The sequence below is a fragment of the Saccostrea echinata genome, unplaced genomic scaffold (assembly GCF_033153115.1).
Source record: "Saccostrea echinata isolate AGI-Se365-2 ecotype Australia unplaced genomic scaffold, CSIRO_AGI_Sech_v1 ptg000030l, whole genome shotgun sequence".
NCBI lineage: Eukaryota > Metazoa > Mollusca > Bivalvia > Ostreida > Ostreidae > Saccostrea > Saccostrea echinata.
In genome coordinates, this window is record NW_026889779.1 from 2,632,501 (window position 1) to 2,651,538 (window position 19,038).

Below are 19,038 nucleotides of genomic sequence, written 5' to 3' on the forward strand. Positions count from 1 at the left end.
TGTCTGTCTCCAAAAGAGTAGAGAGGCATTCTGTTTTTACTGTTCATTCTTCCTGTCTTTCTGTCACTGAGTCTTGACCAAAGCATCTAAACTCTCAACTAGAGTGAGGATAAAGTCAAATATTAGAAACCTTAAGTTTGTCATGACTTGACCTTAGGTCATGCCTCAAAGGTCCAGAAAATTGAGCAGAAATCATGGGTAAATTTCATATCTGAAAGGTCAAGGTTGCTTGGAAATGAAATGTTAATATTGTCAGGGACGTATATGTACTAGTATACAAATCTCTGATATTGTGAAGGATCTATAACTGAAACCTCCAAATTGAGTTTGCTTTTGCCATTGACTTAAGGTGTATCATTTTACTGACTCATTGTCATCTGAAAATATGGTCACTCAAATTTAGTATTTTGTAGGTGTCTCATGATACTGATACATTGACATATCATCAGTATCATACAGTAATGGCCAGAGGTGATGCTACAAAAGGGGAAAACATCCAACAGTGAAAAGGAAAAGCCATAGAGTTCTACATTGACAGGTAATTTATATTCTGATAATGTGAGACTTGAAGTGTAATACAGTTCTTGGTCTTAGTGCAACATTTTCCTAATTGATAATCATGAATAGAATTGCATGGCACCTGAGGTGAAACTGATAATCAATACCAAAGTGATCAACACCTTTGAAAAATCACCTGTTGATGTGTTTGTAAGCCATTATTGGATAAATTCATATAGATATCAGTTAAATGACTCAGGTTGTGTCAGGTTTCTATGGCAATGCTCTCACACAGTATTTATTCCAGTTTCTCTGTCTCTTTCCCATTCATAGTCGGCCTCTAAGACACAGAAACTTTCATATTTTTACCATATTGTTTGACCCTTACATAATCTTATGTTTAAGCTTGATGGTGACTGGATACACTTACTGGACCAGAATTAATGGTTTGAAAGCAGTAATTAGTTTTTAGTGGTGGATTTCTGAGTGACTATAGTATCTGTTGATGGAGATATCTGAGCATTTAATCCTGTTTTCCATAGTTAATGCTTTGTAAACACGGGCATACATCATATCCTTATATTAGCAGTATGACAATTTGTGATCTAGGCGATTTTGTCTTTAGAGCTAATGTGTAATGAACACGATGAAACTTGAAACACAATTTTCAAATCACTGAGGTGCCCAGATTCTCAAAATGTAAGTACCGGTATTTAAAAAAATGTTACTTAAAGTAACCTTTGCAAAATTTTATTTTGTCATCTCACTATTTTCCAATTTTTTTTTTTTATTCAATTCAGATGCAGGTTTTATAGATTTTTAAACACATTGAGAGGAATTTAAAGCTGGTTTCATCATTTTAGAGTTCATAATTCTTCAACAAAACTTTAAAATATATCATAATTTGAATCACTATTGATTAATTTTCTGCTTATGCACTCTGTGTGTTCTCATTTTCTGCTAATTGATATCTTAAAAAGTTTTTTGCAGGAATTGTGTATGTATAGACATATTTGCCTCTTTGACTTTTTTTAATTTAGGTGCACTATTGTGAACCCTACCCCTTTTTTATGTGTTAAAATAATAGTTTGATGAACATAGCATAGCTCCCAACATTCATAAATTCTCAAGTAATTACTTTTTCAGTAAGTATTTATTAAACAATAACTTAAGAAACAATAAACATCACCTGTCTTGCAGCATTAAACCCTTGCATCAACATACCTATGTGCTACATTCTAGGACTTTCTTTAAAAAGATTTACTTCATAATGCAAACCACAGAAAAAAGATCTGAAATCTTGCCAATAAAATCCTAAAATGATATACTCTGATTATTTTATATCTATATATTATATATTTGATACAAGGAACAATTCTGAAGCCAAAAATATAACAAAACTTGTATATAAACCACAAAATTAAAATAGATACTTAGTGTTCTCTCTGAAGATTTTGATATCCCTTTGTGCACTTTCATGTTTCACTCACCTGTACTTAAATTGTTCCTTTATAATAAGCATATCATGATGAATATAGAGTGTAGAGTATACAGTCAAACCTCATTATCTGGAACCCATTGAGACTGAGAAAAAACTTAAAGATATCCTAAGATTAAAGATATCAAGGTTAAAAAAACAAAAAAAGTGGGGACTTTTAACTCACTTCGACATATCCATGGTATTCAAAATATCGAAGTTTGAGATAACAAAGTTAAACCATATTTGGAAATGTTAATCTTTTAAGGCTATTTTTTACTTCTATGCATATGCTATGTAATATCAAAATTATTTAATAATTGATTGTTAAATAATTATTTATTTGTTTGTTTTGCATAATAATGTTTGCATAAAATACAAAATTTTCAAACAGGGAGTTTGTTTAATTTTTTTTTTTTTTTGAATGAAAATTTATATTAGAGTACAGTGCTATATTGATAAATCAATGCTTTTTGTTCATTGATAAATTGATGTTGAAGTTTTCATTCATGAAATCCTTGGAAGCTATAGATAAGTATATAAAAAGCAAGTTATATGTTATATGAAATATTTCTTTTTCAGAACAAAAATAAACTGTAAAGCAGGTAGAAAATGTTAAATACTGTTACTTGCAGCATTCAAAAAATAATATTTATTTAGAACATCTCTACATGAGTGAAAAATTCTTGAATGGGATGTAAAACAACATACAATCAATCAATCATATTTAGAACAGAAACTTTAATCAGCTGTTCAATCACTTCCATGAAATATAATTAACTCTAATCTGTGAGATTTCTTTAGACATATATTTCCATTCAGTTATTCAGTTACTATGAACCTTATAGAAATTTCTTGCATTTTTTATGATCAAACACCGAAACATTGACTCTAAGCGATGACATGAATTGAGCCCAATGGGTCTGTTATTTAGTAAGTCCCCGAGGTGATCAATGGTTAATATTGGATGTGTATTGTGTTGGCAAAGTGATCTGATGGATATTCAAGGAAAACTAATATCATAATGATTGCAAATTATTGATTTTATGCTTTTTAATAACTAAGAACAGTTGCAGAATACTAACATCTTGGACTGAATTACAATTGGAACACCATGTTCTAGAGTAAATGGGATATTAATCTGTGTATCCATACTCAGCATGAATGACTGACTTATAGATTTTGATTCTTGACATGCCCGATATAAAGTTGCCAGAAGAAGTAATTTTCCTTAATTGCTATAACCAATTTCACTAATTACATCATGTTTACAAATTCTTTTTGTTGTCTGCACTAATCTTCATTAGAGATACATTGGACAGGTAAGATTTTCACCTGTAGAGATACAACGCTATCATATTCTACTTTTTCAGACATTTGACTTTTTGTTATATAAGAACAGTAAAAACTTGTTTACAATATTGAGTAAGGTAATTGTGAATATCAATTTTTTTTAAATGAACTAATTTTTTGATTACGTAATGAAAGGAAATTAAGATCTATTAATTGTAAGGTGCCAACAGATAATATTATAGTATTCCAAATAGAAATTCTATTTTATGGCAGAGTCAATTTTATTATAAAATGTACAGTAACAGTAAAATATGTTTGTAACAAAGTGCCAGGGACAGACGATTTTGCTTAGTTATAGGTGTAATTTGTTATATCCATTAAATTTACAATGTATTTTTAATTCACAGGGAATAAAATGACTTCACTGTAAACATCAATTCATTATAAGCATGTTTGCTATCAGCTTGTTTTACTGTATTAAAATAGCAGTTACTTGATCTGAATTTTAGAGCCTGATCATGTCAAGTTGACAGGCCTGGATCATCAGATAAAACAAGATGCAAAGTGATAAATAATGCAAAAAATTAAATACTAAAAAGTCAAATAATAACGCACAAATAATTCAAGAATGCCTGCTTGTTTTCTGAGTGCATGACAAGAAGTGCCATCGAAATTCTCTAATTTTTTTTGAAGGGAAGGGGAGGGGGGGGGGGGGGGAGGGGGGTTTCACTGTTAAGAAGTAAAGGACAGTTTAATCATATGATGTTTCTTGGAGCAAAACAATCATCTGATATCAATTGCTAGATTTCTGCCTTAATAGCCTGACTATAGTATCTACGAAAAAGAAGCTAAAGACAAGCATGTTGTCTGCTCCTCCAGCTTATGGATAAAATGAAGTAAAATTGATTTCCAGAGTGGATCATTTGAACCATGTTGTACTGTATCATAAATTGAAGATAGAAAACATGTTTAAATTGCCCACTCGTGCTTGATAGTTACAGAATGTAAGAGAGAAATTCACTTTATATATTAAACTATGAATTTGATACAGAGTAGCTAGACTTCATGCATTCTCTGACCATGCAAGAGTACACCTATTGATGCACTGGACTTGTAAAGTTACATGTTCTTGAATTTCAATTCGCATCACAATATGAGCACAGCACAAAAAATCACATCATTAATGAGTTATAATACTTGTAAAGTTTGGATCAAAGTTGTTACCTGTTTCCTTAGCTATTCTCATCATGCCTTGTGAGACATAGGGCCCCAACAGAGCATCTCCACTCATTTCTATTGGTTGCTGCTGTTTTAGCTGCATTCCGGCCATGTTCGCCATCCAGCTTCTGTCCTCTTCCTTTCAACTCTGTTGGGCTATGTTGCTTTTGGTCGCCCACACTTTCTTATTCTTCAACTTTGTGCTCTGAACAAAATTTTGAAATAAAACTTAAAATTATTGCCTATTTCCAAGACATTTTCATGGACTTGAAACATTGATGTAATTTACAAAAAAAAAAAAAACAAAAAAACAAAAAAAAACATCATTTTTATTAGACATTATTGAACATGGATTCAATGGGTAATTTAGGCTTTATGTGTAAATTGTGAAAAGACTTGATTTATCAACATTTAATGGGGCTTAATCAGGTCCTTTGTGAATCTTATTCTATCTGCAGATTAGTCATACTGATGGAGAATGTTTTAAAAATTAGATATAATGCCCTGTTTACAAAAATGTGCATTAAATATTTAATTCTCAGTAAATTGATCTTAGACAAAACTCAATTAATGCAAAGTAAAATACTGCAAATTAAACACATTTTTAATGATTTACATGATTTTTCATTGTTTTTTACTCAAAAATAGCATACCCGGTAAGTACTTAAATATGACCATCACCATGTTGCATGTGGCTTAATTTTGTTATGACTCATGCATAGAAATTTAATTTGACTCAACTTTGCTTGGCATCCACATGGAGCTAATGTGAAGCAATTTGATGCACAGTAATCCCCATCTAAACACTGTTCAAATTTAACTCACAGTAATTTAATTTGAATTGAACTCTCCGTGTTAAGTGCATTAGTTTCATTTCATTATGTGCTTTTATTAACCAGTGGTGGTCAGGCAAGTTCATTCCCTGGTGACCAGTTGAGCACCTTCTAAGAGTTCAGGGGGCCTGGGTTCAAATCTTTGTCTGATCTGTTGCATTTTCACCCTTCTTGTTAGCTCACCTGAGCCAAAGGCTCAAGTGAGCTTTTCTGATCAAAATTTGTCCGTTGTCTGTCGTTAACTTTTCACAATTTCATTATAACCACTGGGCCAATTTTGACCTAACTTGCCACAAAGCATTGTTGGGTAAAGGGGATTCAAGTGTGTTCAAATGAAGGGCCACACCCTCTTTTAAGGGGGGAGATAATTAAGAAATAGTGAAAATTTGGTGGGGTATTTTAAAAATTTTCTTCTCAAGAACCACTAGGCCAGGAAAAATGAAACTTATATGGAAACATCTTTATGTAGTGTAGATTCAAATTTGTTCAAATCATGACCCATGGGGGTAAGGCGGGGCCATAATGGATGATCAAAGTTTTACATAGGAATACATAGGAAAAATCTTTAAAAATCTTCTTCTCCAGAACCACTGGGCCAGGAAACATGAAACTTATTTTGAAACATCCTCAGGTAGTGTAGATTCAAGTTTGTTCAAATCATGACCCCCAGGGTTGGGGCGGGGCCACAATGAATGATCAACTGAAAGTTTTATATAGGAATACATAGGAAAAATCTTTAAAAATCTTCTCAAGAACAGCAGAGCTATGATTAAACTTATCTATATGGAAGCATCCTCAGGTTGTATAGATTCAAGTTTGTTCAAATCATTACCGCCGGGGTTGGGGCGGGCCACAATGAATGATCAAAGTTTTGCATAGGAATACATAGGAAAAAATCTTTAAAAATGTTCTTCTCAAGAACAGCAGAGCCATTATTAAACATATTTATATTGAAGCATCTTCAGTTAAAGTAGATTAAAGTTTGTTTAAATCATCCCCCCTTCCATTAGGGGTAGGTTAAAACCACTTATAAAATACTGAACTCCTAGCCAAATACTCAGGTGAGCGATGTGGCCCATGGGCCTCTTGTTACATGGTCCATTGCATTTTCTTCCTTTCTGCTACACCTTTCTGTCCATCATTCTTGTATTAATATAAAATAAATAGAAGCAAGGTAATACTAAGTACAAATTTTGGAAACAATACTTTATTGATCATATCAATTTTTGTTGATTTCCATACTGTTTCTCAGCAACTTCGTTGTGTCTCATTCTAACTGAAATCAGCTTTTAAATTAATTTGGGTATTATCAAGTTTTTATTCTACTGATGAAATAAGAGAGATTATAGGATCTTATTTATCTCACACTTTTGATCTCCAGAAGTGTTGTTTTAGTAAACTGAGATACTAGACTGAGATTTGGTATATTTTTGTATAAGGCAATGTATTAAGAGAGTTGCAGATTACATTTGAGTTGCATGGGATTTCTAAGCTTTTGTCACATTGTAGCCCTTTACTGACTGAAAATCAATGAAAATTCTGTTTTCCAGACATTTTGTTTTTCATTAAACTTGGAGGTATTGGCTTGAGATTTAATAGCTTTTCTGCATAATACATGTAGTAAAGATGCAGTTCAAGTTTGAAATACAACTTTTTTTTCAAGTTAGGGCTCTAAATTGACTGAAAAATCAATGGAAATACATTGAAGTATTTTTATAAAGATTAATAGTGTTCCATAGAATTTTGTAGAATTGTTCACAGTAGCTGTCGTAATTGCATGTGAAGGAAGTAGATTTTGATACTTTCGGAATGTTCTTTTTCATAATAATTTAATTGAAAATATAAGTCTTTTAAATTGTTGATGTTGGATCAAGATTTGGTTGGTAGATGTCATGTACACTAATGTGCTCTACAGAATTACAGCAGAACTTTGTATATCTGATTGCTCCCTAGTGAATTGTTGCCTGAAAATCAAACTTTCTTTAAACCTTCAGATACAGTTGAACTTCAGTATCTCGAACTCTGATATCTCAAACACCATGGATATGTAGAAGTGAATTGGAAGTCAAAACCTCTAATTCTTTAAGTATTTTAACCCCAATATCTCGAAGCCTTGAATATCTCGAAGTTTTTCCTTGGTCCCTTGAGTTCGAGATAATGAGGTTTGTCTGTACATTCAAAAATTTAATAAATTGCTGTGTATTAAGTAGAATTGCTGATTGCGTTTTAGAAATTCTAACCCTGTTTGACTGAATTATGGCCCATTATTACTGAAAGTGCTGACATTTTTGTTTTCTTATATTTTATACAATTGGGAAGGGGGGGGGGGGAGATTTCTGAAGAGAATATGCAAAAACTGTTTTATTAGCAAATAAGATGCTTTAAAGTTTAGAATTTGCTTTTTTATAAATGCACAATATAAATATCTAATGTATAAAAATGTCAAGAAGAGTCATATAGGCATTTTAATTTCTTTAATTAAAAATATTTATGAAAATGAAGAATTATTTGTTTTTAAACATATGTGTAAAATTTGTAAGAAACAAGTCACGAATTGGAATATTTTTAAAATACACAATCACATCTTAAAAAGAAATTGAAATGAAATTATAAAGCATTAGAAAAATTGCTAATTTTCAATTTTGAACCAGTCCCAATTGAAAAATTGAACTAATCCCAATCAAATTAAAAAATTATATTCTTTTTATTCATAAATTATTTTTTATTAGAAATTTAAAAAGACTATACAACTCTTCTGGACATGTTCTATTAGGTATTTATATTGTGCATTATAACAGGCAAATTTAAAACTGTTAATTAGTATCTTATTTGCAAATAAAACAATTTTTACATTTTCTTCAATTGAAAAAATGCAAAAAATTCACGTAAAATTTTTAAGAGCTGATATCAATCTTTCCCTGCTGAAATCATATTTAGATCCATGAAATAAAATTATGGCATATTCGACCTTAAATTAAGATTTCTTGTGTTAATGGAATACATAGTATAATCAAAGAAATCATTTTATACAGGAGGACAATAGTGTAATTTTGCTTCAATCAGAGCAGCTGAATAGTTTTTCTAATGCAAATATGAATAATTTATAAACCTTCATTATTTCAGTAAATTACAATTTCACATAAAAAAAATTCCAACATGAAAATTGCAGTAGGTGTTTCATAGAATTCTGTAGACAGTAGCTGTCATAATATAATGAGAAGGAAGTTACTGTTAATTCAGAATTGTTTCTTATACTCTCAGAATGTTCCTCATATGTAATTAACACTTAAAAATATTGAACCTGTTTGCTGTATTAAGTCAAAGTTTGTTGACCTGGAATTTGAAAACATCAGCCTTAAATTAAGCAGAATTTAATTATTCCTCAGTAAGGCAGTGAGTGAACTCCAATGTAACATGGTATACGTGTGTATGAGAATGATATCCTCCATTTCTAACCAATAAAATAGTACTGTAGATGAATTTATCTCAGTAAGCTTACTGTGATGTCATAGACATTTGCAGGAGGTAATTTTAATATTTTGTTGAATATGGCATGGGCAGATTCAGGAAGTTTTTTACTGGGGGAACCCCACATCAACTGAAAAATATTGGAAATGGAATTTTTTTGACAAGGCACCAAAAAGCTTGTCCAAACCAAACCTGAAAAGCCTATTGGGGGAGGGGATTCCAAGGTAATTTTTTTGTTAGTTTAAAATAGAAATTTAATAATTCCTAAAATCTCAACTGGGGGTGGGGGGGGGGGGTCTGGATCTGGATATCCTTGACTCCCCTCAAGATCTGAAAATATTCAATTTTTAATTAATAATACTTTTTAAAAAAAATACTTGTTTGTCACTATAAATCAAAGACACGGTACAAATCATTTCTGAAATATGATAATCTAGTTTTGATTCAATATAATTTTTCCTTTACAGACTTCATATGGCTAAATAACAATCCATGTTTTTACAGTTTTTATTAAAGCAATATGAGCAGTAGTTAATGCACTTTTGAGAATTTTATTTTGCTGTTAAAATGTGATTTTATGATAAATCTGTATGTAACTTAAATCTTTTTGATCAATTAGACTAAAGTATTAAATTGTTTCAGAAGAAAATTTTCTGTACAATGGAATGTATAGTATTATATAAGAAATCAATATTGTACAGGATGACAACAATGTAATTTTGATTCAATCAAAGCTTAAAATTAGTTCTTCCATCGCAAATATAAAAAATAAAAGTTTATAAAGTTTCTTTTTTCTGTCAATGAAATAGTTAATTACAATTTTGCAACAAAAATTTCCAACATCACAGTTGCAGCTAATATTGCTTTAAAGCAATGTAGTGTAAAGATTGATTGTTCAAGAAATTCATGAAGACAATTATAAGTTTATGTATCTGAAGATAAATCCCAAAGCATTAGGAATATTCAATAATTAGATTTACACCTACGTACTATTTAGTAAATGTTTAATTACTGGAGGATCATCAGATTATTGTACAAATTACTTGGTGATAACTTTTGAGGCATCTTTATCAACAAGAACAGAAAATCAATATTTAATTTAGAAGATCTTGCTTAACTCCTAGCTTTACAGGATGGTATAATAACAAAAACAAAAAAAAATTCAGGTCCTATTAAGCTAAAAAACATCATTATTGGAACTTTATTACAGTACTGCTCTTTGAGATTGACATATTTATTATTATCATTTGTCTAAAATTTGATGGATTAGAAGATTACTGGTGATAATTAAAATTAATCAACGCAGAATCTCACTGATGGATATTTAGAGATCTTATCACATACTTGGAATCTTACAAATGAGTTTCCCTACAATGGAACATTTATAACTTTTAAATGTATTATTTATTCAAATCTTAAGAGGTTTCATTATAATATTCACCATGAAATAATATAAAATGCTTGAAATTCAGAAACAGTAATATGTTTTGTCAAACTCTGGGAAAAGTCTTGGTAAACTTGCTGGCAGTTTGTAATGGAATGTTAAGGAAGGTGTTAGCTGTCTCACCTCGGTCGCTCTAATGGGGACCAAGATAATGCACAGTTTTCCTCTGAGGCCTTCAAAATAAAAGGGAAAAAACAAAACTCAGAATTTTGATAGGCGCTTAATAAATAGATACATGAACTTCATGAAACTTTTTCTCCTTACAAGGGTAAAAAGTTTAAAAACAAATATGACTTCGATTCATTTCTAAGACAATTAAATGAGTTTTACAATTATTAAAGTTTTCCAGGATATTTTGTTTGTATCATAATTACTTTAAATTGAAAGTTGTTAGAAAATGTTACTGTATTGATCTTCTTTTTATACAGTAGCAATACATTATAAAAATGTAAATTTTGTGTAAAATTTATCAATGTCCATAGAGTATGTTTTTGTTTATTTCAAAAGATTAATTAGTTCAGAAAGGAATTAGAAACATGTTTAAACATGTTTTATTACTGACCCCTGAAAAGATAATGACTGATTTTGAGCAGTTCAGAAAGTACTTATCACTATTTTAAATATATTATTACATATTTCCTCTGTAATGGAATATTTTTTGATATATTCTAGCTCTAATTAATGAAGTATAAATACACTAGCATTTACCATTATCTAAAAAACACTGATAAAAGTGAGTAGACTTTATAGCATCAATCTGATTGGTTGATTCCAGATTTGAACTGTTAGAGGTATTTCTGTGATGCCTTGGAGCCAGATAGTCAGTCAGAGAAGTACAATGGACTGAGCTTATAATGGGATGTACCTCATCTAATGCTGTTCGAGTGGAGGACGAAATTCCAAGATCACAAAGTGGTGAGTTTACTTCCTTCCAGTCTTTAAATTCTTTTGTTAGCCTTGAAAAAAAAATGATACATTTACTTTATCTTATATTACTTGTTCACTTTGTGACATAATGCAGATGTATGAGCCTGTGGGTGTATAATTGTTATATGCTACATGTGCAATATATTTATAATTGTTATAAAACTAATTGACTTTCATTTTTCTCCCACTAATTTAAAAGAGTAAAAAATATTTAATGTTTACATTAAAGGTGTTAAATAATATAGACCAATTTAACGAAGTACGTTTAAGACTAAATATGAATTTAGTTCATTAAAAATGCCTTCTTTTATGAAAGCTTTTAATTATCTTAAAGTTTTAATAGTATTTATGATGAAAAAGAAAATATTAATTTTTTTTTCTTCATTTGGTTCCAATATCAATTATTTTTTGCAGTACATCTAAAAATACATTTATAAAGTGGCTTTCATTGATAAAGTACCCCCCTCACCCCCCAATGATTTTTTGCATTGAAATGATCCCTTGAGCTCAACTTCTTGCAGCAAATTCAAATTCAACAAGGATTTAACATTACTAAATTTCTGCTACATTGGAAAGGGATCTTCATTTGTTGTGATTTTCTTTTCTGTGCTTGCTATCAGTAAAATAATGACACTGCAAACTTCTGGAATAAACTTGGGGATGATCTCCGGAAATGATGACAACTCCTTCATACACCTGAGAGCAATGGGCAAAAATGAACATTGTAAATTAATTTCTGAAGAATGAAAATTCATGTCATCCTAGTTTTGTTTCAAGTTCTATGTTTTCAGTCTGATTAAAATAATTAGGAAATGATAAAACTTTGATGTTAAATGATATTTTCTTTCAAGACAACTGACAGGTCAAAATTTATTTGCTACAGTCAAAACTGACGTTGAAGCCCTGGCTCATTTTGGAAAGACATGTGATTTATAACAATTTACAATATTTTTGATCAAGTGTTTTCTACTGATGACCAAGCTATAAATCAATATGAATTAAATCAGTCACCTGATAACCAACATTAAAGTCTTCCAACATTCATGTATTACATTTCACAGTGGAGTTATTGATATACAGTCAGATCTCATTATCTCAACCTCAATGAGACCAAGAAAAAACTTCCAAGATATATGAGGATTTGAGATCTCCATTATAAAATACTTACAGAATAAGAGGTTGGGACTTCCAAAAAAGTAATTTAGGGAATATATATCAGGCGCGGATCCAGGAATTTTTTCCAAGGGGGGGGGGGGGGGGTGTCCAACCCAGTCAAAAAAAATTTCCAATCAAAAAATTTCTTGACAAGCAAAACTAAAAAAAAAACATAAATTCCCTTCCTAAATGATTTAAAACCCAGAAAATTTCTTGACAAGCAAAAGTAAAAAAAAAAGTAAATTCCATTTCCCAAACGTGAGAAACACCTATTTCGTGGTGGCAATGGTAAGGTCCACGATTTCTAAGGGGGGGGGGGGGTCCAAAGTCAATTTTTATTTGCTTCAGTATATACTTTTTATAACTCTACAAATTCTGGGGGGGGGGGGGGGGTTCCAGACCCCCCACCCCCTCTAGATCTGCACATGTATATAGCATCAAGGTGTATGTGAATAGTATGAATAGCTATCTTAAGTATATCATATAATGCAATTATCTATCATCTTTTGATTAATAATCTCATTTAAAGAAGAATATAAAGAATATTTTAGAAGTTAAAAGTAATTTAGGGAATATATATAGCATCAAGGTGTATGTCAAGAAAATCCTATCTATGAAAGGGCAAATGTATAGTTTCCGAAGATGTTAAAAAGGATAGCGATAACTTTGTTTGAAATCAAAGTATAAGTTTACATTAGATCCCAGAATGGCAAAATCATTAGGTTCCAACTACTAACACTTTTTTTGACAGTGATTCGCTCAGTGGTGCTAATACAGAAGTGGTACCGACGGTATTTAGCAAGAACAGAGGCCCGGCGGCGGTGCACATGGACAATATTCCAGTCTATAGAGTATGCCGGGGAACAGAATCAACTTAAGGTATATCAGCTTTTTGTAATAGGTCGATGGAAAAATATAAGCAGAATAAATAAGACTGATCTTACTTGTCAAGTCAATGATTTGTTGTTGTTGCTATCTTACTTGTAATTACTTATTTACCTTTATCTATAGAATCCTTGTTTTCTTCCATCACCTGCATTGTTCTTGTTCATTTACCATTATCTATATATAATGTCCTTGTTCATGCATTTTTCTTCATCTGCATTATGGTCAAGATGTAGGAAATGAGTTAAGACTGTCTTTTTGGTGCTAGATCCATTATGATGTCATGATTAACTTAAACTTACTGTTTCCTGTACGTTATGGCTTTAATAAAATTATGTAGAAAATAAAGCATTTTCACAGAATTCGATTTGAAATCCTGTCAAAAGTAATCCCAATACCTATAGTCAATTTAATATCATTTTAAAGAAGAGGTCAAGAACATACAAATTACCATTTTCTGAGTGACTGTAGGCAATCTGGATATATTTCTTTTGTCTGATATGGAAAAACTCACATTTACAGTAGAACTTCAGTATCTCAAATACTGATATGTTGAATACCATGGATATGTCAAAGACAGTGATTTGGAAGTCCCAATACTTATTCCTTAAGTATTTTGCCCTCAATATCTCAAATTTGTGGATATCTCGAAGTTTTTCTCAGTCCCATAAAGTTTGAGATAATGAGGTTTGACTGCATATCTGATTTTCTTCATTTTTCTTTGAAAATGACAGTTTCAGATAATTTTTTGTTGAGTTTACCTGAAAATTAAGCCCCAATACACCTTATTTTACTAAGGTATAGTTTTAAAGCATCATTAAAGAAATTCATTTATCAAATTTGAGAAATCTGTAAGTTACTTTTATTTACTAGATCTTGGCCTTAACTGTTCTTGTTCTAATCTTTCATCAACTTTGCCTTCATCTTGATTGTTCTTGTACATTATTTTTATCTTCAGTCTGTGTTTTTCTTTTGGTTTACATCTTTTTCAATGTCTGTATATTCATTAATGTCTCCATCTGCATTGTTCTTGTTTTTTTGCCTTTATCTGAATTCTTCTTCATTTGCTTTGAAATGCATTGTTCCCATTCATTTTCCTTCATCTGCATTGTTCTAATCCATGTGCCTGTATCTGTATTGTTCTTGTTTTCTGCCACCCTCTGCATTGCTCTAATCCATGTGCTTTTATTTGTATTGTTCTAGTTTTCTGCCATATTCTGCATTGTTCTAATCCATGTGCCTGTATCTGTATTGTTCTTGTTTTCTGCCACATTCTGCATTGTTTTAATTCATTTTTTTTTTTACATCTGTGTGCATTTTTCTTGTTCATTTGCTCCTTAGTTTTTGTTCATTTGCAATTTGTTATCATCTGTATTGTTTTTGTTCGCTTGCCTAATTCATCTTATTGTTCTTGTTCACTTGTCTTTGTTCTTGTTCACTTGTCTTCATCTGTATTAATGTTCTTGTTCACTTGCCTTTATCTGTATTGTTCTTGTTCCCTTGTCTTTGTTCTTGTTCACTTGTCTTTGTTCTTGTTCACTTGTCTTCATCTGTATTAATGTTCTTGTTCACTTGCCTTTATCTGTATTGTTCTTGTTCCCTTGCCTTTGTTCTTGTTCACTTGTCTTTGTTCTTGTTCACTTGTCTTCATCTGTATTAATGTTCTTGTTCACTTGCCTTTATCTGTATTGTTCTTGTTCCCTTGTCTTTGTTCTTGTTCACTTGTCTTTGTTCTTGTTCATTTGTCTTCATCTGTATTAATGTTCTTGTTCACTTGCCTTTATCTGCATAATGTATTCTTCATTTACCTTCATCTGCTTTATTCTTTTTATTTTTAACCCCATTGTTCTTATGCATTTATCCTTTTAGTTTGTATTATAGACATGAAGAAAAGGTTTTTGTTTGCCTTTATGTTCAGTGCTTTGTTTTGCTTGATTGTTGGTTTGCTCTGATCTACAAAGTTGTCTTGATCTATGATGGCCTTACTTCTTTGCTGCAATGAACCACTGTGTCATTACTGGTTTGCTGTTATCTATGATGCCCTTGTTGGCTTTGTTTAAGATTTATAGTGCCATAGTTTCATATTTAATAGCCAAGGAAATAGACAAAGAGACTAGTATTACCCTTTTAACATTATCTCTGGATTTTCTGTGTTAATGTTTCATTTCTCCATTATTTCTAAAAAAGTTTTAGGAACCAATCCATTATTTCATTGATTTTCAGTAAATGCATCATGAAGATTAAATGAAGATCATGTTTGATGTAAAATACATAGCAGACTTTTATTGAAGAGTAAGACTGTTTGACCTTTCTTTGTGTTTCACACTAATGGACAGGGTTTAAATGATTAGCTGGATTATGTATATTGATCCTTTAAAGTGACTTGTCAGGTGATTTGTATTTCTCTGTAGAAACCTTGATTGTGATGTCACAGCTTCATAAGATATTTCCTTTCATCTATCAAAGACACTGACTTTGATGAAAATTTTAGTTCTAAGTAAGATTGGCAGTCCATAGGTACATTAGTCTGACATGAAGTTGACATGAAAAACAAGTTTTCTGAGAAATCAAAAACCAGGGAACGTCAACTATGATATGAACTTGCAGTGATTAAAACTATCGTATAAGTGGAATTTTAGCTAGACGCAAATTTAGCAATTGGTCCTTAAAAATCAGTATTTAACTTTAGTGAGAAGTAATTTCAGGGATCTTAATTGGTGCAAAGAAAGATAGCAGTAACTTCTAATGCGAAATAAATTGTTAGCGATATTTAATTTTAGTGATCTCAACACTCCTGCCAAAATTGAATCTTCACTACAATTTCTGCTTATACGGTATGATGCAGACTTTCAATGAGGGGATGAATAGATTTAATGAGGCTGTCTAATTATTACTACCCTAGATATTTTGATAAATTTTCTTGAATGAATTTTTACTATTATGATAATTATTTTAAGATAAAAATATCAAATGTTTACCATCCCGACTTCTAAAAGGGCCATCTTAAAAGTTGTCAAATTTTACTATTGGACCCTATGGGAATTTGTTGGAAAAGCACCAAATTATCAAGTTTTTCCCATATTTTTTGTATTTCTGCCCTAGGGATTTCGTTTTCAGTCAAATACATGAAAGTTATTGTAAAAAGTCACCAAATTGTGAAATTTCAAAAAAGTTGACCATCTGGTTTGGTCTAGGAATTATTACAAAGTTTATTTTTTCCCAATGCCCAATACCTCTAAATTTGCCATATTGCGGCATACATTTTGTATATATCGGCCCAGCTGAATTATTTTGGTAAAAAATAACAATGTTTAGATTGCTGGTATGTTTCTTTTGATGTTCTGCCAACAGTGTTTAATAAATTGTCCATGGACGTCTTGAATACTCAATCAAGTCAAGCGTCATTCTTTAGCATCATGCATTGCTTACAGAACCGGAAAATAGTGACGTCGTGAAAGCCATTTCAGCATCTAAGTCATGCACACTGGAATTAGACTCGGCCTCGTTAATTGTAGAATACATGTACATGTACTCAATAAATATTAATGTGACCAAAAAATAACTGTTATGCTTGTAAACAAATACCCAGGTGCTTGATTAAGCACCAAGTTTTTTAACTGATCACCTTCAAACATTTTAAGAAGAAAATATTCATAAGGAACATGATTGATAGATGTTAAAGTTTAAAATGCAAGATTTGAAGTCATTAGTTAAATCCATAAATATTTGGATTTCTGTCACAGGGAAATGATCCGAAGAATATGGGAGAAATGTAGAATAAAGACCAAGCTTTCACAAAATGTGAAAAATATTTTGAAGTCATTTCGGGTGTCATTAGTTTCCAATTTTCTTTTTTTTTCAATCAGTAACTTATTTTTCTAATAAAAACAGTTTTTACAGATTTAGATTTTTTTCTGTCTATTTTAGCTTTACAACTTTTTCAATACCATGTTGAGCCAAATGGACACAGATGATATTGGACAGCCTAAGATTCTCCGAGCTCTGTCTGTGTCACAAAGACCAGCAAAAATTGGTAAGTTTTACCAGCCCAACTTTACTTATCAATTCCTTATTATAGACATAGAGTTGAACACTTCAAACAATCAATTAATTATCAAAATACAGTTATGTACATGTAGTTAAGAAGATAAGTAAAACTTTATTACACCCTGCCATGAATATGGTCAGGGCAAATTGTGTTTGTCATGTCTGTCTCTCTCCTTCTGTCTGTCCTTCCATCACACTGCATTTTGCTCAGTTAAAAAAAAAAAAGATTCAATATATTTTATCAAACTTGATATGCTGATATATATTGATGAGAGCTATTCAACTGCATCAACATTTTTTTACCTTGACCTTTTCTTTGACCTTGACCTTACTTTTCAAAAATTTGTGTTTAGCTCAGTTTCAAAGAAATTATTCAAGATAGTCTTACCAAACCTTACATTCAAACATATTGATGAGAACTATTTAACTTCATCAACACTTTCTGACCTTGTCCCTTCCTTGACTGTGACCTCACTTTTCAGAAATTTATATTTAGCTCAGTTTCAAAGAAACTATTCAAGATATTTTTATCAAACCTGATAATGTGATTACATATTGATGAGAGCTTTTCAATTTCATCAACATTTTTTGACCTTGACCTCACTTTTCTTAGATGTGTTTAGCTATGTTTCAAAGAAACTATTTAAAATATTTTTATCAAACTTCATATGCTTAGGTTCATATTGATGAGAGTTAACTGCTATTCAACTGAAAAATATTGTCTTTGGCCTTTCCTTTGACCTTGACCTCACTTTTCTTAAACTAATGTTTTGCTCAGTTTCAAAGAAACTATTCAAGATATTTTTATCAAACCTTATATGCTGATACATATTGGTGAGAGGTGAAGTGAAAAATTCTTGAGAGGGACTTAAAACAACAAATTAAACAAACAAACAAAGAAAACCTTTATGTACATGTATATTTGCACCATTGACATTTTTATGTACTTTAAATTTTTAGCACTTATTTTTATGCCCTGCCATGAATATGGCCGGGGCATATAGTGTTTGTCATGTCCGTCTTCCATCCTTCTGTCACACTTTGCATTTAGCTCTGTTCAAAGCTCAGTTTCAAAGAAACTATCCAAGATATTTTTAACAAACTTCATATGCTGATACATACTGATGAGAGCTATGCAACTGCATCAACATTTTTTGACCTTGACCTTTCCTTTGACCTTGACCTCACTTTTCTTAAATTAGAATTTACCTCAGTTTTAAAGATACCATTCAAGGTAGTGTAATCAAACTTCATATGTTGATACATACTGATGTAAGCTATTCAACTGCATCAACATTTTTTGACCACCTTTCTTTTGACCTTGACCTCACTTTTCTTAAATTAGTGTTTAGCTCAGTTTTAATTAAACCATTCAAGATATTTTTAACAAACTTCATATGCTCAAACATACTGATGTAAGCTATTCAACTCACAGGCACTTGTTTCGTATATGGGGCACCCCTACTTATTTTTTTACCACAAGGTACCTAACTCAATTTCAGGCACCCCCACTTCAAGCTCGTATTTTGTTTATATATCAATCATTAACCTACTTTAAAATGACATCGTTCGCTTCGAAAGACTTTTTTCTTGTCAAATTAATCGTTTTGGGCATTTCTGGTCGAACCTCTTTATTGTAAACCATTCATTTCTTCCTCGAAAATTATCTCGATACAAAATAAGACTTCGAATGGGATACATAGACTTCCGGTTGGGTTATAAATGAAGGATAAAACAAGAGACCTCGGAAAGGAATACTCGTAAGTCTCTGGATTTATAAACAAAATACGAGC

At 31.2% G+C, this 19,038-nt stretch overlaps 1 protein-coding gene and 1 long non-coding RNA gene across 2 annotated transcripts in view; both read left to right on the forward strand.

Moving 5' to 3' along the window:
* LOC133196201 (uncharacterized) overlaps positions 1-5,929 on the forward strand; it is a 16,301-nt gene extending 10,372 nt beyond the window's left edge. Inside the window, exon 2 of the long non-coding RNA XR_009722294.1 lies at positions 5,831-5,929. This is a non-coding gene — a long non-coding RNA (uncharacterized LOC133196201). The remainder of the gene's footprint in view (positions 1-5,830) is intronic.
* A 5,080-nt stretch (positions 5,930-11,009) lies between these two features.
* The window catches only part of LOC133197104 (serine/threonine-protein phosphatase with EF-hands 2-like), a 31,639-nt gene continuing 23,610 nt past the window's right edge, over positions 11,010-19,038 (forward strand). Inside the window, exons 1-3 of the mRNA XM_061332948.1 lie at positions 11,010-11,146; positions 13,065-13,192; positions 17,126-17,231. Coding sequence (XP_061188932.1) covers positions 11,086-11,146; positions 13,065-13,192; positions 17,126-17,231 — 295 coding nt within the window. The 5' untranslated portion in view covers positions 11,010-11,085. The remainder of the gene's footprint in view (positions 11,147-13,064; positions 13,193-17,125; positions 17,232-19,038) is intronic.